Source organism: Rana temporaria, chromosome 6 (assembly GCF_905171775.1).
Source record: "Rana temporaria chromosome 6, aRanTem1.1, whole genome shotgun sequence".
Taxonomy (NCBI): domain Eukaryota; kingdom Metazoa; phylum Chordata; class Amphibia; order Anura; family Ranidae; genus Rana; species Rana temporaria.
Genome location: NC_053494.1, coordinates 146,614,639 through 146,637,223, shown reverse-complemented (window position 1 = coordinate 146,637,223; position 22,585 = coordinate 146,614,639). Strand labels below are relative to the sequence as shown.

The 22,585-nt window shown below is 42.8% G+C and overlaps 1 protein-coding gene across 8 annotated transcripts in view; it reads left to right on the top strand.

The window, feature by feature from the left end:
- MLPH (melanophilin) overlaps nt 1–21,610 on the top strand; it is a 130,171-nt gene extending 108,561 nt beyond the window's left edge. For all 8 annotated transcript variants that reach the window (XM_040357515.1, XM_040357513.1, XM_040357514.1 and 5 more), the window contains 6 exons: nt 6,501–6,656; nt 6,737–6,829; nt 9,357–9,449; nt 12,140–12,191; nt 20,175–20,266; nt 21,388–21,610. In XM_040357515.1, the coding sequence (XP_040213449.1) occupies nt 6,501–6,656; nt 6,737–6,829; nt 9,357–9,449; nt 12,140–12,191; nt 20,175–20,266; nt 21,388–21,411 (510 nt within the window). In that variant the 3' untranslated portion in view covers nt 21,412–21,610. The remainder of the gene's footprint in view (nt 1–6,500; nt 6,657–6,736; nt 6,830–9,356; nt 9,450–12,139; nt 12,192–20,174; nt 20,267–21,387) is intronic.
- The last annotated feature ends 975 nt before the right edge of the window (nt 21,611–22,585 follow it).

The following is a 22,585-nucleotide window of genomic DNA, read 5'->3' as shown; positions in this document are numbered from 1 at the left end:
CAATAGTGAATAATCACCTGAAAATTGCATGTACAAGCTAGTGACGTAGAGATTGGAAATTTGGTCCCCAACCAAAGTTTCCAGAGAACAGGGGCAATTGGACTATTTCGGTACAGGTTAAATTAAAGTCAATTTAAGTGTAGAAACACATATACAGTATAGAAGCTAGTGTCTGCAAAATAGTGATTTTCACAACACTAGAAAAGATTAAAAACAGCATATTTGTTAGAAAAATTTTGTAACATAAACCATGAACAATAAAAATTTTAACCTAAATCAAATATTATAAAAAAAAAAAAGCCTCTGCCATAATACAGGGGTATATACAGTATTATCTGTATAGTAAATGTTTTCATTTGATAATTAACAAATTATAATGGAAAATATATAAAAAACAAATGTCCACAGAGTAGCACATGGAGTAATGCCGCGTACACACGATCATTTTTCGGCATGTAAAAAACTATGTTTTAAAAAAATGTCCACTCCGGGAGCGCAGCGCGACTCGCGCATTCACAGTACGTGCCAAAAGCTGTCACGGCCAGGTGCCCAGAGTGTGATTGGAGGCGTTGAGGAAAGGGGGGGGAGAGGAGCGATCCGCATCGCTGGACCATGGAACGGGTAAATATGCGTTTATTAAAAGCCAGCAGCTATACTTTTTGTAGCTGCTGACTTTTAATAAACATTGAAAGGCTGTAACTCAGCTTTAATACCACTTTTTAACCACTTCCCGACGGCCGTACGAATATGTGAGGCCGCAGGGTGGTTCTTAATCTCTAACAGGACGCATATATGCGTCCTCCGCTCTTCCAGGCCACCAGAGGGCGCGCGAGCGCCGCCGGCGGCGCGCGCGCCCGCCGCATTCCTGAGATGCCGATGCGCGTGCCTGGCGGCCGCGATGTCCGCCAGGCACTCGCGATCGGCGGCTACAGGGACAAGACGTGGAGCTCTGTGTGTAAACACAGAGCTCCACGTCCTGTCAGGGAGAGAGGAGACCGATCTGTGTCTCTTGTACAGAGGGACACAGCATCGGTCACCTCCCCCAGTCACCCCCCCCCCCACAGTTAGAACACACCCAGGGAATACATTTAACCCCTTCCATGCCCCCCTAGTGTTAACCCCTTCACTGCCAGTCACATTTATACAGTAATCGGTGCATTTTTATAGCACTGATCGCAGTATAAATGTGAATGGCGCCAAAAATGTGTGAAAAGTGTCCGATGTGTCCGCCATAACGTCGCAGTCCCAATACAAAAATCGCAGATCGCCGCCATTACTAGTAAAAAAAATTATAATAAAAATGAATAATAATTCTGTCCCCTATTTTGTAAGCGCTATAACTTTTGCGCAAACCAGTCGCTTATTGCGATTTTTTTTTTTTTACCAAAAATATGTAGAAGAATTCGTATCGGCCTAAACTGAGAAAAAAAATATTTAAAAAAAAAAAAAATGGGATATTTATTATAGTAACAAGTAGGGTTGTCCAAATACCGATACCAGTATCGGTATCGGGACCGATACCGAGTATTTGCGGGAGTACTCGTACTCGTGCAAATACCCCCGATACCTAAATAGAATACTTCCCCCCCGCCGCTGCCGCCGCCGCATCGAAAGCTGCCGCATCGCACCGCACCGCCACATGGGTTAAACGCCGTGGGGGAACATCACAGCTATTCAAATGAATGCTGTGATCTTCTCCATGCGGCGGTGGCAAAGGTATGGGGGACATGGCTGGACTCGGGACATGGCTGGACTAGGGACATGGCTGGACTCGGGACATGGCTGGACTCGGGACATGGCTGCCCATGTGAGGGACATGGCTAGAGGGACATGGCTGCATATGTGAGGGACATGGCTAGAGGGACATGGCTGCATATGTGAGGGACATGGCTGCATATGTGAGGGACATGGCTGCATATGTGAGGGACATGGCTAGAGGGACATGGCTGCATATGTGAGGGACATGGCTGCATATGTGAGGGACATGGCTGCATATGTGAGGGACATGGCTGCATATGTGAGGGACATGGCTGCATATGTGAGGGACATGGCTGGGGGGGACATGGCTGCATTTGGGGACACATTTAAAAAAAGTATCGGTATTCGGTATCGGCGACTACTTGAAAAAAAGTATCGGTACTTGTACTCAGTCCTAAAAAAGTGGTATCGGGACAACCCTAGTAACAAGTAAAAAATATTGACTTTTTTTTATAATTGTTGCTCTTTTTTTGTTTATGGCGCAAAAAATAAAAACCGCACAGGTGATCAAATACCACCAAAAGAAAGCTCTATTTGTGGGGACAAAAGGACGCCAATTTTTTGTTTGGGAGCCACATCGCACGACCGCGCAATTGTCAGTTAAAGCGACGCAGTGCCAGAAGCTGAAATTTCACCTGGTCAGGAAGGGGTATACGTGCCCAGTAAGGAAGTGGTTAACTAAAACATTTTGTATTGATATGACTTTAGTAAACTAAATATAGGTTTCTTACACAATGTAATTGCACTTTGGATCTTTAAAGCCTCATACACGATCGGACTTCAAACAAACTTTTCTGTGGATTTTTGTTCGAAGGGCGTTGGCCGTGAACTTGGTATGCATACACACGGCAGGACTTTTTCGGCCAACAAACATGAATATAGTGACGTAATTGACGTATTACGTGTTTTTTCTGCTCTTTAGTGCCACCCTTTGGGCAACTTCTGCTATCGCTGGTTGATCTTTTGCATTGGTTCTAAGCATGCGTGTTTGTACTTTGGACTTAAGTCCGATGGACTTCTGTACACATAATTGGACTTTGCTCCATTGGACTTTTGTTGCCGGAAAGTTTGTCTGTTTGCAGAGCGAACATTTGTCCGATGAAAACCGAAAAAGTTTGTCCGATGGAGCGTACACACGGTTGGATTTTCTGAAAAACCTGGTCATTTTGAAGTTTGTTGTCAAAAAGTCAAATCCTGTGTATGGGCCTTAATAAATAAACCCTTATATGTGTATGAGTACATCAGATATCATCCAGCATTTTATCATGATGCCCACCCAGCATTTGCTGTGCAATCCTCTAGTACATGGAACAACATAATATGGAACAAATAACAGAAGTAAAGCACATTTTTATTCTTATTACGTGATGTGGACTTGAAGCCATTTTTGTATAAGGTTCTATTTTAGCAATTGAATTTTACAAGAAACTGAATTTTTTTTTGTATTTTTTATTAATAATTTTCAATACAATACAGCCGAAAAGCCAGAAAATAGAATTTTAAAACAAAACAAAAGGATAACAGATACCGTATTTATCGGCGTATAACACGCACAGGCGTATAACACGCACCCTAACTTTAAGAAGGAAGTGTCAGGAAAAAAACTTTTCACAGCCCCCTGCGTATAACACGCAGGCACAGTTTACCCTCACTTTTCAGGGTAAAAAAGTGAGTGTTATACGCCAATGAATACAGTACATCAGTATAACATATTGCTGCGTTAGTGAGTTCCTATCCCATACATAAAAATAAAATAAAATATGTAGCACATTATGACACAGGATGCACAGATGACCCCTGCAGAAGTAGGATGAGGGCCAAAGGTTGGTCAAGCTAAGATATGTGCAAAACAGAGTGCGACGAACATGGTCGCTCAAGAGCTAAAAACGTATCTCATTAATGGGCAATGATAAACAAGACATAGCTCACAGTTGGATGCCTAAAAAGACCCCACGCCAGGACAATGTGTAGATCAAATATCCACCAGAAATGAGTAAGAGAAACAGGACAGTGAAATTGGGGGGGAAAAAGGGGGGGGAGGGTAAAGAAAAAACTGTAGATGCCAAAGTCACAAAAGAAAAATATACAGTATAAGGTTTATAACCAGGAAAACTATGATTTTAGCAATAGTATCAGAAAGACAGCCAATATTTCTCCTAAGGCTATTATTTCTTTGTACTGTATAAGTAAAATAAATGTTGAGCCATATTATTTATTATTATTTTACAGGATTTATATAGCGCCAACAGTTTACACAGAGCTTTACAATATAAATCTTATCTCTTTGTCTGTTAAGGTAGATTAACCACTTCAGCCCACGGAGGAATTGGCTACCCAATGACCGGGCCATTTGTTGTGATTCGGCACTGCGTCGCTATAAACAAAAAAAGAGCGTAAATTTTGAAAAAAAAGCTATATTTTTTACTTTTTGCTTTAATAAATATCCCCCAAAAATATATAAAAAAAAACAATTGTTTTCCTCAGTTTAGGCCTATATGTATTCTTCTTTTGGTAAAGAAAATCGCAATAAGTGTATATTGATTGGTTTGCGCAAAAGTTATAGCCTCTACAAAATAGCTGATAGTTTTATGGCATTTTTACTATTATTATTTTTTTTTACTAGTAATGGTGACGATCAGCGATTTTTATCATGACTGAGATATTGTGGTAGACACATTGGAAACTTTTGACATTATTTTGAGACCATTTATACAGCGATCAGTGCTATAAAAATGCACTGATTACTGTGTAAATGACACTGGCAGTGAAGGGGTTAACCAGAAGGGGTGAGGAAGGGGTAAGTGTGTCCAAGGGAGTGATTCTAACTGTGAGGGGGCTGGGCTACCAGTGACACGACAGTGATCACTGCTCCCGATGACAGGGAGCAGTAGATCACTGTCATGTCACTAGGCAGAGCAGGGAAATGCCTTGTTTACAAAGTCATCTGTCCCTTCTGCCTTTCCATGACACAATCGCGGGACACCAGTCGACATTGTGTCCAAGGGTCCCACTGGCACGGTGAAGGAGCTTGCAGCAGCGCACACACTAGGCGGAAGATTCAAAGCAACGTACCTGTATGTTGCTTTGCCTGCCCGTGCCATTGTGCCGACGTACTGTATATGTACGTGAGGCAGTCGGCAAGTGGTTAAAGCCTCATACACACTACAAGTTTTTTCTCTGTTCAAGCAATCAGGTTGAATGAAAAAGAAAACTGACAGCTCATGTCGGAGTTGCTGTATTGACAATCCAATATTAGTACAGCGATCTCCTCTTCTGAGCTATTGTGTTCTAACAGGGGAACGGCCCCCCACCAGAACACTCTGGCAAATATTAAACCTGTGTGTACTAGGTTTTAGAAGTGTGTCAAAATGTCTCTTACATCTGAACCCCAGTCCACGTTCAGATCGTGCTTCAGAGGCTACTGACAGGTGGTGAGGAAGTGATGTGTCGCCTCCTCATGGTCTGTTTTAAACCCATTTTGGCCTTCAAATGCCCCAAGCGTGTGCATTGCAGGTATTTGGTGGGACATTTTCGGTGCTTCCCCATTTGTTTAAGTGTGTTGCGTTTGATGTGATGGCCGTGTGCTAGTCACTCCATGTCAGGTGAACTTGCTGTGAGCAGAAAGCAGCTTAAGCCCTGGTTCACACTGGGCTGCGGGAGTGAAGCCGTGCGAGTTCAGCTGAACTCACGCGGCTTCACTCCCGCTGGCAGTCCCAATTTCGGCCGCGATTTAAGAGACAGCTTTGCAGGTTTCTGCACAGATGTCAATGTTAATTGCGGCCCGAAATCGCAAAAAGTAGTACGGGAACTACTTTTTTAAATCGGTGCAGCGCCGCAGATGCAGCGTTGCACCGATTAGGACGGTGTCATTGCCGGCAAATGCCGCCGATTTGAGATGCGATTTTACATGTGAAATCGCATCTCAAATCGAAGCAAATCGTACCTAGTGTGAACCTGGGCTCAGGGGGGCAGTTGGCAGGTGGCAAAAATGCAACTCAACTGCATTTTTGCCACCTCCTAACCGCACGTTTAAATGCCTATATATATATATATATATATATATATATATATTACAGTATATATACTGTATATTGTTTTCTGTTTCAATCGTTTTTAAGAAGATCGTTTAATGGAGCAGCGAACAACTATCGTCTGCTTCAAACATGTAACAGAGGAAACATGCAAATGCAAAGCTTGGTAAGGACTGGTGAGGACCATAACACATAGGTTAGGTCTGCCATAGGGCCCTCTAACATACATAAACTTGTATCTAAGGAAGGACATCAAGCTATTATAGACTTCTAATAGACTACTAATAAAGCGTTTGAATAACATAAACTCTATAGGGTTACCATCCGGCTAACCACCTTATGAAACATACATATGTGAAAGAGCACATTACGTTACTATAACATAATCACAACAAAATAGTATTGATGGCAATAATGCCTCTTACTCATATGTGCATTAGTTAGGGCAACTATCAAACATTGCAACTCCCATATGAGGGACCATATTCCCCAAAATATGCCCTAAAGAATCTTGGTTACAAATAAAAAAAAGGAAGGAGGGGTTTCAAAGAGGGCTACAGAAACCAGGTGCCAAGGTTGGCACAAAACAAAGCGTAAAAATGTATATTGTTTTCTTACTGTATACTCCAACATGTATTTATCATGCAATGTTTTTTAAGTGATTGTTTGGTATTCAGCTGACAAGTGGAATTGTTCTGCATTTCATTTCAGGTGTACATGACAGCAGATAAGGCATATGGCCTGGAGAAAAGCCTGCAAGAGCTGGAGGAGAGAGCACTACAGAGTGGAACCACAGATTCTGAGCTTTCAGAATTGGAGGTCAGCGTGGCATCTGCCATGGCACAAGTGCAGCAAACTGAGAGCGAGGTGAAAGTCAAAGAACTGATCTTGTCTTTTTGAAGAGGCTTGAAGATTAGTCTCTAAATATAAGTGTTTTATCATTTTAGGTGTCAGATATTGAATCTAGGATAGCAGCTTTGAGTGCAGCAGGACTTACAGTCTCACCTTCAGACAAAGCCAAAAGGAAGTCCAGCCCTCGGGTAAGATTTTAAAGAGGTTATTAAAGCCTCCTAAGCACTCCATTTTCCACCCGATTACCCTGTTGGCATGACGCTTTCATATTTAAGGGCTGACTCAACTTCCCTGCCAGAACATTCTGCCTGGGGATTTGTCAAGTCCCCTCAAGTATTCAGATCAGCCTTCCTGGCCTCTGCCCACTTACTTCTAAAAGTTTCTCCAAACTTCCAGACCCAGGGGAGGTATCAGAGACCTGCCTGTATGAGTGATTCAGTCTGACCTGCAATAAGCCCTGACCCCCTGAGTTTCCAGATTCACAATTACCATGAGTCAAAAGAATTTGCCTGCACTAAACGAATAGTTTACTAGAGGGTGCTACAGTAGGATTGTCCTGAAGTGAACAAAAAGAGTGGACCAAGCACCAACAGCCACCTATCCTGTATTGAGATCAATATCAAATCATAAAACACAGTTATGTAAAATCTGGAAAGACAAGAATGGAATGTTTGTTTTGTTGTATTGATGGCATCCACATAATATAATTCAGCGATTCCAGGGTATACTTGTAAATTTTAAGGACTTCTATTTTATATGCAAATTATAATGTACTTATAGTATAATATTCTGTACAGAATCCTGGCATTGCTAATGTGGAAACAGAACAAATTTGTAACTACATGTCAATGCCAATGCTACAGTAGGCACTATGAGTAAAAATATTGATATTGTGAATCTATTAAAGATTGCTGCACAAAAATGTTGTCTATATAATTATACGTAAAATGTTTATAAACTGTTTAAATAGTATTTTATATATTCCTTTTCCGCATATCTATAATATATATAACACAGTTGCCAAGGATATGCTCTCATTATTAGCCTGTAGGGATGAGCTTTGACTCGAACATCGTATGTTCAATCGTTCGTCGAATTACGAACGTTTTGGGCCGTTCGCGCCAAATTCGAGTTGCGTTTCACGGCCCATAATTCACTGCGGCATCGCAGTGCATTGCTGGCTGATGATTGGCCAAGCATGCACTATGACCCACATGCTTGGCCAATCACAGCTTGCAAAAAACGGAGAGCCATAATTGGCCAAAGCCAGGGTGGCTTTGGCCAATTATGGCTCAGGGGGTTTAGTACACGCCCCACACTATAAAAGGCCGCCTGCAGGTCGGCCTTGTGTAGTGTGTTGCAGTGGTTTAAAGACAGAGAGAGAGAGTGTCATTTTTAGTAGGTAGATAGAGCAGGCAGGCAGGCAGGCTAGTCAGTTAAAGTTACAGGGCCAGATTCTCGTAGAATCGTGTATCTTTGCGGCGGCGTAACGTATCCGATTTACGTTACGCCTCCGCAACTTAGAAGGGCAAGTGCTATATTCTCAAAGCACTTGCTCCGTAAGTTGCGGCGGCGTAGCGTAAATCGGCCGGCGTAAGCCCGCCTAATTCAAATTTCGATCAGGGGGGCGTGTTTTATGTAAATCTTTGACATTTTTCACGAACGACGCATGCGCCGTCCGTGGAAATCTCAGTGACAGTTGCAGTTTGGGAGTTAACCACAGGGGGCGCTGAAGGGGTTATGTGTGACCTAATATGTGTTTACAACTGTAGGGGGGTGTGGCTGTAGGTGTGATGTCATTGACTGTGTCCCCCTATAAAAGGGATCACACGATCGATGACGCCGCCACAGTGAAGAACGGGGAAGCTGTGTTTACATACAACTATCCCCGTTCTTCAGCTCCGGGGACCGATCCCGGGACTCCAGCGGCGATCGGGTCCGCGGGTCCCGCGGTCACGGTCACAGAGCTTCGGACCCCACGGCCCGCGACCCCACGGCTGGGCTTAAAGGGCAACGTACATATACGTTGATGTGCCCAGCCGTGCCATTCTGCCGACGTATATCGGTGTGAAGGGGTCCTTAAGTGGTTAAGCATCATTAAAATCACTGCTTCAGAAAAAACGGCAGTTTTTAAAACTTTTTTTCCATTGATACATGTTCCCTGGGGAAAGACCCGGGTTCTCAAAGACGTTTTTTGACAATAACTTGCATATTAGGCTTTAAAATTAGCACTTTTGAATTCGAACGTTCGAGTCCCATAGACGTCAATGGGGTTCTAAATGTTCACGCGAACGGTCGGTCCGTTCGAAGGTTCTGGTGCGAACCGAACGGGGGGGGGGGGGGTGTTCGGCTCATCCCTATTAGCCTGACTACTTTTTAGAGGAATATTGTGTTTTCTACCAAGTTTAATTTATAAAAGTGTATGTTACCCACAGCATTTCATATTCCTGATATTTCAATTTAATACTTTACAAGATGATCGTTTACAATCATTTTAAACTGTTATAGATAGATAGATAGATAGATAGATAGATAGATAGATAGATAGATAGATAGATAGATAGATAGATAGATACCACCCCCCTCTGCTCTGGTCACTTTGAATAAAGTAAAACATACAACATAGATATACAAAGATACAAGGTATGTACATACAGTATATTTGATTGTAGTGTTTGTACTCTGATTATGATGCTGTTTTCCATGCTGTTGTAGGCTGTTGTCCCTGCCTTATCCAGAAGTACGGAACCATTTGTGTCTTCACCCCCAGAACAACCCAACCTCACATCAACACCAAGTGAAGCAAAGGTTAGCAACATTCCTTATTAGTAAAACTATTTGTTGTCCCCTGCGCTACCAGGTAGTGAAAATAAAATGTGATAAACTCCAAGTATAAGTCAATAAAGCAAAAAATATGAATGTGGAAATGCTGCAATACCTAATGTGTTCACAGTACACTGATAATGAATAAATGGTAATAAAGTGGTCTTGTGAAATTCCTCTATTACTTTAATGTGCAATGAATCATGCACCTTGATAACAATAAATCAATAATTAACAAATACTTACTGCAAACCGCTATAGCTGTACATCTGTACTTTGACGTCAAAACCTCCCTGATGAAGTCACGTGACGTAACGTGTAGGGCGTGGCTGGAGTGGACGGTGGACCGGAGGTGACGTGAGAGGCAGAAAATGCCTTTGTTTTAAGCTCTTATGTGATTTTAACCTTATTTTGATGTAAGCATCCAATTGACTTTTATTAAATGGCTATGTTTTAAAACGATTTCACACTATGGGAGGCATTCTATCTATTTAATTTCCTTAAGTGGTTTGGAGTCATTAACGTTACTTCAAAAGCCTGGATCTTGGAACCAATAAAAAGGAGATAAGGTAAGGAATACACTAAGGAAGGATTACCTGTTCCTAAGGCTTTCCATATACAGCTATGAGGTGAGAGTTCTGTGAGCACTGAGGTGATTGGTAAAAGCACAGCAATCATTGAAATCTTCACAAAAAAGGATTATACACTTGTATTTTAATTGATCACTTTGACACTTTTCAATTTCATTGAACATTTTGGTGTGGTTCATTATCAAATTATTTTAATATTTACCATTTGTTAATTATTGATTTATTGTTATCAAGGTGCATGATTGATTGCACATTGAAGTAATAGAGGAATTGCGCAAGAGCACTCTATTACCATTTATTCCTTATTAGTAATCAGTCATAGTGTGTTTTCTGCAGTATATGCTGAATGCATTGTCATGAAAGATTAATTTTAGAAGTTGTGGTCTCTGAACGTTCACTAATAAATATCCTTAAAATTATTACTTATTTCATACCTACAAAAAAAGTGCAAGTGTAAAAACAACCAAGTCAGTCTTAGGTTCTGTGTTACCCTGTGTAAAATTGAAGAGAGGAAAGTGGTCCTTAGCTAGGTGCACAGGGCACCACTATGCAAATGCTTCACAGCACAATTTTTATTTCTTCTATTTAACTCAAATATTTTAGACAAGTCTGAAGCCTCGTACACAGGACCGAGAAACTCGACGGGCGAAACACATCGTTTTGCTCGTTGAGTTCCTTGTTAGGCTGTCGAGGATCTCGGCGAGCCAAATTTCCCCATTCCCGTCAAGGAAAAAGAAGACATGCTCTCTTTTTGGCTCGACGAGATACTTGACAGTTTCCTCGTCGAAAAGTGTACACACGACCGGTTTCCTCGGCAAAAGAAGAGAAAGCAGAGAAACTCGGTCGTGTGTACGAGGCCTAACTGATTATTTGGTTGGGACTTTAATGTGTGCCTACTACTATAAGAATCTGTGCCAGAACTCTGTACTCCTATTTATTTTGGAGTATCCTGAAACCTCCAAACCACTCTCCTGTTTCAAGTTATTCCACAATAGGTTCTAAAAAGATATCCCAGATAGTCCAGTGTTTCTCACTCCTTTACAGTCGAGGCACCCTTTAATATTATCGACAATCTCAAGGCACCCTTTACAATTATGGACAGTCTTGATGCACCCCATTCTAAAATGTAAAAAACTATTCTAATAGTTTTACACAATGCAGCAACAGCCACACATAAGACACCCAACCTAATGCCTTGTACACACGATCGGTTTTCCGGCGGTAAAAACCGAGAACCTGCTTGGCAGCTTTTTCCCCCTACACACGGCCGGTTTTCCTGGCAGGAAAACTGCCATGAGAGCTTTGGCGGGGAATCCAGGCCATGTGAATGCTCCACCGCAGTGTTTCCCATAGGAAAACTTCCGGAAAACAGACCACCGGGAATCTCATCAGAAAAAAAAAAGAACATGTTCTCATTTTTCCCGCCGGGATAACCGGCGGTTTTCCTGTTGGGAAAACTGCCATGAAGCATACACACGGCCAGTTTTCCTAGCCAAAAGCGGTCATGGCAGTTTTATCGACGGGAAAACTGGTCGTGTGTACGAGGCATTAGAGGTGATTTATTCTTCCAAAGCAAATACAATTTTGCAAACTGGTACTGACTCGTATTCCAATGTTTCTCTTCTCCCTCAATTTCTCTACATCAGTCAGCTAATGTGACCCCCATTTCTGAGGGAGAGGGGCGGAGGAGGGTCAAACAAAGATGCTGTGGAGGTAACAGACATATTCCTTATTAACTGATGATGTCATTGGTTGTTAGGATGATGGTGTCCAGAAAGTCGTAATGGTGCATAATGACCAATTTTTAGGCATTTTTCCAAGATACCCCTGAAGAAACCTCAAGGCACCCCAGGGTGCCTGGGCACCCTGGTCAAAAAAGGCTGCCCTAAACTGAGCCTGGAGCATGAAACCGTGCTTGTGGCTGGCATCCTCTGTACTGGCAAGGGAGACCTGGGTATATTCTCAGTGGCCACTACATGAACATTACATATGCATTTGGATAGATGTGCAAATAATTCCTTTTTAAAAAGGTAGCAAAAGCATCCATGTTTTGAACATATTTGCTATCTCATTCTGCACTTTTAGATCATGTTAATGCAGCAAGCACTCCAAAAGAAGTTTGGTATAGATATGGAAGGTGAGTGTTTTGAAAAGTACCTCTGCCTGGGCATGATTTTTTTTATAAGTGTCTAAATATTTTGCTCACTGTGAAATGTAACTACTTTAATTCTACCCTGTGTGTCTCATAAGGACAAGTAGGCAGAATGAAATGAAGGTATGCCTAGAGCGGGGGTTGGCAACCCGTAGATCACAGGCTACCTGTCGACTGCGGGTAGGTGACAGGTAGACCGCGAACAATCACCAGCTTATTAATATGAAAAGTCACTCGGCCAGCTCCTCCGCCCCCTGTCCAGAACTGTGCTGCTTCTCGGTCTCGTGTGCACAGGTAGGATGCAATGGAACGCTGCAATGGGAGGGAAGGGGGGAAGAGGACACTACTGTGTGTCTAAGTGGGGGAGGGTGAGGGGGTGATGTAAAGTTGCTGTGGACACTGCTATGGGCAGGGCCACCCCCATAGAAGTGTCCTCTACCACCCTTTTCAATCCCCGTCCAATACCTGTATTCTGAGCATAACACACCCCTGATCCATACATTCTGAGCAAAACGCACCCCTGATCGCTGCATTATGAGCATCAGTGGCGGCTGGTGCTCAAAATTTTTGGGGGGGGCGCAAACGAAAAAAAAAAAATTGCAGCCTCACTGTGCCCATCACATGCAGCCACTGTGCCATCAAACGCAGCCACTGTGCCATGCCACCAAATGCAGCCACTGTGCCATCAATTGTCACCACTGTGCCATGCCATCAAACGCAGCCACTGTGCCATCAATTGTCACCACTGTGCCATGCCATCAAACGCAGCCACTGTGCCATCAATTGTCACCACTGTGCCATGCCATCAAACGCAGCCACTGTGCCATCAATTGTCACCACTGTGCCATGCCATCAAACGCAACCACTGTGCCATCAATTGTCACCACTGTGCCATGCCATCAAACGCAGCCACTGTGCCATCAATTGTCACCACTATGCCATGCAACACAGCAACTGTGCCATCAATTGTCACCACTGTGCCATGCCATCAAACGCAGCCACTGTGCCATCAATTGTCACCACTGTGCCATACCATCAAACGCAGTCACTGTGCCATCAATTGTCACCACTGTGCCATGCCATCAAACGCAGCCACTGTGCCCCTCAACTGTTGCCACTGTGCCAATTGTCACCACTGTGCCCTTTAATTGTCACCACTGTGCCCCATGATGCCACTGTGCCCATTGTCACCACTGTGCCCCATGATGCCACTGTGCCCATTGTCACCACTGTGCCCCATGATGCCACAGTGCCCATTGTCACCACTGTGCCCCATGATGCCACTGTGCCCATTGTCACTCACCACTGTGCCCCATGATGCCACTGTGCCCATTGTCACCTCTGTGCCCTTTGTCACCACTGTGCCCCATGATGCCACTGTGCCAATTGTCACCTCTGTGCCCTTTGTCACCACTGTGCCCCATGATGCCACTGTGCCAATTGTCACCTCTGTGCCCTTTGTCACCACTGTGCCCCATGATGTCACTGTGCCCCTTTCCCTGTAAAAAGCACTTACCTGAGGATTCCATGTGCTCCCTCGATGTCTTCTGCCGCTGTGGTGAAGCTTCAGCCAATCAGGTTCCTGATAACCAGAATCCGGGAACCTGATTGGCTGAAACGGCCGTTTGTCTTATACAATGAGCGCAGATTGCCTGCGCTCAGAGTATAGACAGCTGAGAGCCGGAGAAAAGCCTATCAGAGCCGCTGGCTTTGATAGGCAGTTCCCCTCAGCCAACCAGCTGCCGCTATTCGGGTAACCGGCGTCCCGCATCCGGTTATCTGAATAGACCAGGCAGCGCTGGCAACCAACAATAACATACATTTGTGCATTTATGCACGAATGTGTGTTATTTGCGAGAGGGGGTGGCGCTGCAGCGCCCTCTATAGACGGCCGCCAGAACTGCGGCTAAAATGTCAAAATGACATTTTAGCCGAATAAAAGTTCTTAAAGGGCCCGTTTTTTTTTTTTTTTGTTTTTTTTGTGACTGTGGGAGGGGGGGCGGCGCCCGTGCGTCCCTATGGACGGGCCGCCACTGCTGAGCATAATGCACTCCCTATCCCTGCATTCTAAGTGCAACACACTCCTGATCCCTGCATTCTGAGCACAACTCACTCCTGAATCCTGCATTCTGAGTGCAACTTACTCCTGATCCCTGCATTCTGAGTGCAACACACTCCTGATCCCTGCATTCTGAGCGTTCAATGCACCCCTGATCCCTAATTTCTGAGCCCAACGCACTCCTGATCTCTGCATTCTGAGCGTAATGCACTCCCTATCCCTGCATTCTGAGCATAATGCACTCCCTATCCCTGCATTCTAAGCGCAACGCACTCCTGATCCCTGCATTCTGAGTGCAACTCACTCCTGAATCCTGCATTCTGAGCACAACTCACTCCTGATCCCTGCATTCTGAGGGCAACATACCCCTGATCCCTGCATTCTCCGCGCAACGCACGCCTTATGCCTGCTTTTGTTGCGCAACATACCCCCTGATCCCTGCTTTCTTTGTGCAACACACCCCTGATCCCTGCATTCTGAGCACAACGCACCCCTAATCCCTGCATTCTGAGCGCAACGCATGCCTGATCCCTGCTTTCTGAGCGCAACTAGACATGTGCATTCGATTTCGTCCGAATGCATTTTCGTCCAAATCTCAGGTATTTTCGTTATCATTTTAACAAACGATAATGAAAGAACAGAACACGAAAACCAAAAGATCCGACATAAACAAATGCTTTATTTTCGTTTTCGTTGCGGTCGAATGTGCCTAACCTTAACTCTATTAGTCCAATATTATTCTACATAAAGAGAAAAGATTCGACATAGAGAGAAAAGATTTGACATGAAGAAGAGTCGACATAGAGAGAAAAGATTTGACATAGAGAGAAAAGATTTGACATAGAGAGAAAAGATTCGATATAGAGAGACATGAAGATTCGACGAAGTAGCTAAAAACAACTGTAAAGTATGCCTGTGAAATAAAAGGTGACCCTCGCGCTAAAACGAGTAATGAATGTCAATAATAACTCAAGTGACAATGCAGCAAAAACTAGTGGTGGTTACAATATTTAGATTAGATTAGATGTTTAGATTTTGTACGAGAACCCTATTTATTTATGCCTGTGAAATAGCGCATGTTTTCCGTGCTTAGAACTGTCTCTGCACAAAGTGTCATTTCTGAAGGAAAAAAAGTCATTTAACCACTTAAGGACCACCCACTGTATATATACGTCCTCTTTTTAAACATGGATATCTCAGTAACGGCAGCAGCTGCTGCCACAACTGAGATATCCATGTTTTCAGCGGGCGGCCGTGTAAACGATAACGGCGGTCTCCGCGGCGGATTCGCCGCGAGATCGCCGTTATCGGTGGCGGGAGAGGGGCCCCCCCCCTCCCGCCGCTTTTCCGCGCCCTCCGCCGCTTACCGGAGCCGTCGGTAGCGGCGGAGGAGATCCGATGCTGCCGCCTTGTGTGTGAGGACTTGAGTGAGGGCAAGATGGCCCCCACCCGTCCTCATAGCTCTGCTGGGCGGAAGTGACGTCAAAACGTCAGTCCCGCCCAGCCTCTTAAAGAGACAATTTTTTTTCTGTCATTTTTTTAAATGACAAATTTTCCTTTTTTTTTTTTTTTTTTTTGCATTTAAGCCTAAATATGAGATCTGAGGTCTTTTTGACCCCAGATCTCATATTTAAGAGGACCTGTCATGCTTTTTTCTATTACAAGGGATGTTTACATTCCTTGTAATAGGAATAAAAGTGATCATTTTTTTTTTTTTTATATTTTAGTGTAAAAAATAATAAAATCAATAAAATTAAATAAGAAAACAAAAAAAAAATTTTTTTAAAGCGCCCCGTCCTGACGAGCTCGCGCGCAGAAGCGAACGCATACGCAAGTAGCGCCCGCATATGAAAACGGTGTTCAAATCACACAAGTGAGGTATCGCCGCGATCGTTAGAGCGAGAGCAATAATTATAGCCCTAGAGCTACTCTGTAGCTCAAAAAATGCAACTTATAGAATTTTTTAAACGTCGCCTATCTAGATTTTTAAGGGTAAAAGTTTGACGCCATGCCACGAGCGGGCGCAATTTTAAAGCGTGACATGTTGGGTATCATTTTACTCGGCGTAACATTATCTTTCACAATATATAAAAAAATTGGGCCAAATTTATTGTTGTCTTGTTTTTTAATTCAAAAAACTGAATTTTTTCCAAAAAAAGTGCGCTTGTAAGACTGCTGCGCAAATACGGTGTGACAAAAAGTATTGCAATGACCGCCATTTTATTCTCTAGGGTGTTAGAAAAAAAAAATATATAATGTTTGGGGGTTTTAAGTAATTTTCTAGCAGAAAAAAATGTTTTAGTCTTGCAAACACCAAATCTGAAAAACACCTGCGGTCTTTAAGTGGTTAAAAATCACTCACGGCTATAATGAATTGTCGGCTCCCAGCAATTCAGAGAGAATTCATTCATAAAAAAAACGTGGGGGTCCCCCCAAATTCAATTACCAGGCCCTCCAGGTCTGTTATGGATATTAAGGGGAACCCCGCCGTCAATTTAAAAAAATGACGTGGAGTTCCCCCAAAAATCAACACCAGACCCCTTATCCGAGCACGCAACCTAGCCGGCCGCAGAAAAGAGGGGGGGACGAGAGAGCGCCCCCCCTGAACTGTACCAGGCCACATGCTCTCAACATGAGGAGGATGTCCACATGTTGATGGGAACAAGGGCGTCATCCCCACAACCTTTTCCCGGTGGTTGTGGGGGTCTGCGGGCGGGGGGCTTATCAGAATCTGGAAGACCCCTTTAACAAAGTGGACCCCCAGATCCTGGCCCCCTCTATGTGAATTGGTAATTGGTAAATCCGCATCCAAGTCGCAATGGTGTGAACCCAGCCTAAAACTTAAATATCTTGGATGTCGCATAGTTAAAGCAAAACATGTGACTGATGATTGGTTACTACATGGGCCATTTTTATCCATATATGTTTGGCAAATAAGCAAATTCAGCCAGTTGCTGCTCAAGTCTGAAATTGCATGTGAAGGCAAATTATCACTTGTTTCATTTTTTTTTCCTAGTAACAAGCTACAACCAAAGCCCACTGCTATTTAGTCCTGTGGATCCAGATAACAAAGCTTTGTCATTCATACTTTTTACTCTGCAGCTAAACTTTTAAATGTTACTATAAATAGATGGAGCAGCCTGACCTGCAAGGACTTTAATTAACCTCACCATGGGCCCCATCTTCATGGAGGTTTATCTCACAATTTTTTACAGTTCTTAAACTGAACTCACTATTCTTCTTTACTGCATGATAGTTAGCACTTAGTGGAAGGCAAGAGTTTCTACATTTATAAATTACGTTAATTGAGGGTTGGCAGCATTTGGTGAGAAGTTTCAGCACAAGTTTTCAGTATCATAGAAATATAGAAACATAGAAAAGTGACTGCAGAAAAAGACCATGTAGTCCATCGAGTTTACACATTTTTTTGTTTGTTTGTCTGTTTTGTTTTGTTTTTTCATTATTTTGATTGTTTTTATTTTTTATTTTTTCATTAACTTTATTAATCTATGTTTGCCCCAATAATTTACTGTTGACTGTCTCACTACCTCTGCTGCTCTGTAGTTTATTCCAAGCATCAACTACCCTTTCAGTAAAATAATACTTTCCAAGATTCGTTTTGAACTTTCCTCCAGTTAGTTTGAGGTAATGTCTTCATGTTCTTGAATTTGACTTCATTTTGAAAAAATGGCCCTCCTGAACCTTATTCACCGCTTTGATGTATTTAAGGGTTTCAGTCATGTCTCCCCTTTCCCTTCTTTCCTCCAGACTGTACATACTAAGTTCCTGAAGTCATTCTCGATATGTTTTATCCCTCATACCTTTCACCATTTTTGTTTTTATGTTCTTGGACTAGTTCTATTTTATCAATATATTTGTGCAAGTGATGTCTTCAGAACTGGACACAGTATACGAAATGAGGTCTCACTAAAGATCTATAGGGGGGATCAGAACCTCCTTCCTCCTGCTGGTGATCCCTCTAGTGATGCATCCTAGAATTATATTTGCTTTCCCCACTGCCTGGTCACACTGCTCATGTTGTAATCATCTCAAATGATACCCCAAAATATTTTTCTTCTGTAGTGCTGGCCAACACTGGACCCCCAATGTTATACGCTCTCAGGTGCATTGATTTACATTTAGAAACATTAAACTGCAGTCTCCGCTGCTTTGACCAATCTTCCAGCAATGTCAAATCATGTTCCATGTTACAGACACCTCAAGGGATATCAACCGTATTACACACCTTTCTGTAGAGGTGTGTAAAAAGACATACCTTGTCCAACAAACCTTTAAATATATCACTTACATATAGATTAGAACAGGACCCAGTACAGAGCCTTGCGGTACACCACTAGTGACTGCTTTCGGTTCTGAGTGAACCCCAGTTTCATTGTCTGTTTTACTGCTTCAAATTAACATTGCTCCTAGTAGTACAAACAGGTTGTACAGCTTCTGCATACACTTACCTTACTATTCAAAAGCTAGCCCTAAAGTCTTATGGCTGCAAAAATTGGTACTTTGTGTGGTACTTTTTAAGTTAATAAAAAAAAAACTATAATGAATTTCATAATCATACAATCACTTCCAGAGGTACACCTCTAAATATATTAAAGCAGAGCTCCACCCTAAAGTGGAACTTCCGCTCATTGGAACCCCCCTCCCCTCCGGTGTCACATTTGGCACCTTTTAGGGGGGTACAGATACCTGTCTAAGGTATTTGCACCCACTTCCGGCTATACAGTCTGCAGGTAGGCTGCGGGCAAAACGTCAGTCTCCCCCCCCCCGTTGTGTTCTGGGAAACACTCCCAGAACCCAGCGGGGACCAGTAAACATGGCGCATCCCGACTCGCGCATGCGCCGTAGGGAACCGGGCAGTGAAGCCGCAATGCTTTACTTCCATCGCTAGTTCCTGTTTTCGCTGCTCCGGCACTGTGATTGGCCGGAGCGGCGATGACGTCACTCCCGCGCATGCGCGAAAACACGGCATTAACCCCGTTAATGCCATTCACAAAAACCACAAGCGCCATAGACAGCGGTGCCCGTCTCTGTGAAAATATCTCTTTAACCGTGTAGGTTAAGGAGATATTAGTTGTACCTACAGGTAAGCCTTAATCTAGGATTACCTGTAGGTGCAAGTGTTAACAGTGGGTTTACAACCACTTTAAATATATAAAAAATATATATTGTTTATAACAATGTGAAAATAATCCCAAAAATATTTAAAAGTATTTAATAAAAGGTCTGTCTTCAGCATCATCCTACTTCTATACCTCACCAGTACAAAAACTGTAAGATGACCTAAAAATATCTGCTTCCACAATTCCCACTAAAAGCATACAGCCATATTGCAAAACAAATTGTCACATCAACAACATCCACAATGAGTTCTTTATGTACAAGATTTCAGAATTCAGTTTTTTAATAAAGAAGTATGACCAAAGCTATTTTGGCCCTACTTCTCCTATAAAGTAAGTTCGCTCCTATAAATCCGTTTTTAGCCAACAGTGGTATAAAGTCTGCTGTTGGCTGACATCACTCAGCCAGTCCACGCTCTGGAAAGATCCCGATTTAGCAGCTAGGATCCACCCAGACGTCTCGACCGCCAGCTGGCTCAGCCTCTTAGCGAGCCACTGAGAGACTGAGCCAGCCGCTCCACTTGGGGCAGAGCAGAGAATTGGTGACTGACCATCCTTAGAGCCGGCGAGGACTAGCTGCAGCATGGATTAGTGATGCATCCACCTAGGTGAGTATGATTGTCTGTTTTTTTTTTATTTCCGTACTTTTCTTTTAAAACAAAGATGAAAGAATTCAGCTAAAAATGGATTGCTGAATTGTTTCATATTTAATACTAATTGTTATTTTTTTTTTGCATCTTGTCAAGCTTTATTATTACTCTGTCTTTTCAGATGGGTCCATTGAAAGAAATTCTATTTATCGAGGCTCCCTAACCCAGCGCAGTCCAAATGGAAAGAACAAAAGGGCTGATCGTATCTTTGCCGTAAGAGCCATATAATACTGTTTAAAATGAAGAAATATGGGTGATGTATCCAGATACTTTGAGTGTAAAAATAAGGCATTCAGATTTTACATACCAGTATCCAAAGCCTGAAAACTCATAACTCAAAAATGTTTGTCCTCCAACACTAAATGGTTTAACCCCTTAGCGCCGACCTACGCAAATTTGCATTCGTGGCTTGAAGGGGTTAAGCCGGGGTGATGCAGGCATCACCCCAGTACCGTTTTTAGAGCCAGCGGTTGGCTTTTTAGTGATAACAACCGATGTGGCTAAAAGCCATTCGGCTGTTCTTCCAAAGGTGGGGGAGGGAACGCCCCCCCTTTCACTGCCTTCATCCGCTCTTCCCGGGCCTTCCGTCCCTCTGGAAGACCCGATCAATGATCCGGCGCGTCTGCTGGCTAGGCTAAGACTGGAACAAAGACTTGGCTTCGATCGAGTCTCCTATGTAAAAACACAGAAACGACGTTACAACATCACTTCCGGTTTACTCGGAGGCCATGATTTAAAAAAAAAGTACATTATTCAGAATCACCATTTTTGGTGATCTAAATACTTTTAAGTGCAAAGGAGGGATTTGGGGTCTTTTAGACCCCTGATCCCTCCATAAGGATTCACCACCTATTACTGTCTCAAGGGATGTTTATATTCCTTGTGACAGCAATAAAAGTGATCAGATTTTTTTTTAAAGGGACAATGTATTTTTTTTTTAAAGAAATAAGAAAAAAAAATTTGAAAGCACCCCTGTCCCCGCGTGCTCACGCAGCAAAGAAAATGCATACAATGTGTGCATTAGCCCAGGTGGATCCATGGTGGTAGTAGTAGTTGTAGATGTCTGATTAATCCTCTTGTGTAAATTGAACACTATACTTTTGATCAGGGGTAGGCAACCTCGGCCCTCCAGCTTTTTTGAAACTACAAGTCACATGAGACATTGCAAGACTCCTAGAGACAGGAGCATGTTGGGAATTGTAGTTTCACCACAGCTGGAGGGCCAAGGTTGCCTACCTGTGCTTTTGTTGAATGGCAAGTTTGAGAAGCACTTCACTGAAGTTGTGTACCGTGTATGAGTACAGAGAAATCATAATTTTGTATTTGTCTTGCAGAGACCTGTCCTTAACCCGAGATGAAACAAGAAGTTCTTGGCACATTGTGTGGCTTTGTCTGCATTACATCTAACTGGATTTCTTCATAGCAATCTCTGATTTAGCTTATGGCTGAAACACAACCACAGTTACTGTATACAGCCCACAACTATATTTTTTCTGGGAAATGTAGGGCATGCTAGTAAACCTAAATATAATAAACTTCTTACAGAGTTGTCTATAATATATATATAATGCGATACACTAAATATTTGATAGCGATAGAATATTCAGAATTGATAAATTGGAGAGTTATACAGCTACTTTTTGCCAGACGTGCGAATTCTGGGCTTTTTCATGATGTACCAGTAGACTTAAAGCCTAAATCCATGTTTTCTTTCACTTTAAATATATTGTTTTGGCCAAGCTGATCAAAATGAACTATTTCTATAACTACGTTATTGTGTCACTGTCAGTGCTGTATCATACTCTCATAGCATTAACTACAGATGGGATGCAACACCGTGTTGTGGCAGCATCATGAGCGACTTCCCATCTGCTGCAGGAATAACACAGAGTCAGGCTAAGTGCTTCTTAGCCATTCAGAGGAAGCCTTGTTTTTTTGTAACAATGAAGACAAGGCTTCCTCTGATTGGCTAAGTTGAAGAGGTGGACAGATGGTGTCATGATTTCCACCTTGGCCAATCAGAAGAAGTCTTGTAGTCTTTGATTAAAACAACAAGGCTTCGATTTTGTTCCAACAGCAGATGGGAAGTTGTTTGTGATGCTTCCAGAACACAGTGCTGTATGTAGCTAATGCTGTACAGTATGCCACAGCACTGAGAGTGTCAGTTTAACTTAGTTATTGAGATATAAAAATGTAAAAAATCATGCTAAAGGTACTAATTAGTGATTAGGACTGCCGCTGCTGTACATGACATAGGTCAAAACATGGAAAAAAGGGTATGAGTACCACAGCGCTGACAGCCTGAATAAATACAATAAAGTGCAACTGTAGTGTAGTGTAGTGTAATCCAAGGACAACGGCTATGGAACGCTCTACCCACGGACATTCGCATAGAAGAAAACCATCGGGCCTTAAAAAAAAAACTTAAGACCCACCTCTTCTGAAGACATAGGACGGCACTGGATGCAAAAAGCGCCTTGTGGCGATTTAGTTCGCATTTGTAGCGCTATACAAGTTACTCACTCACTCAAT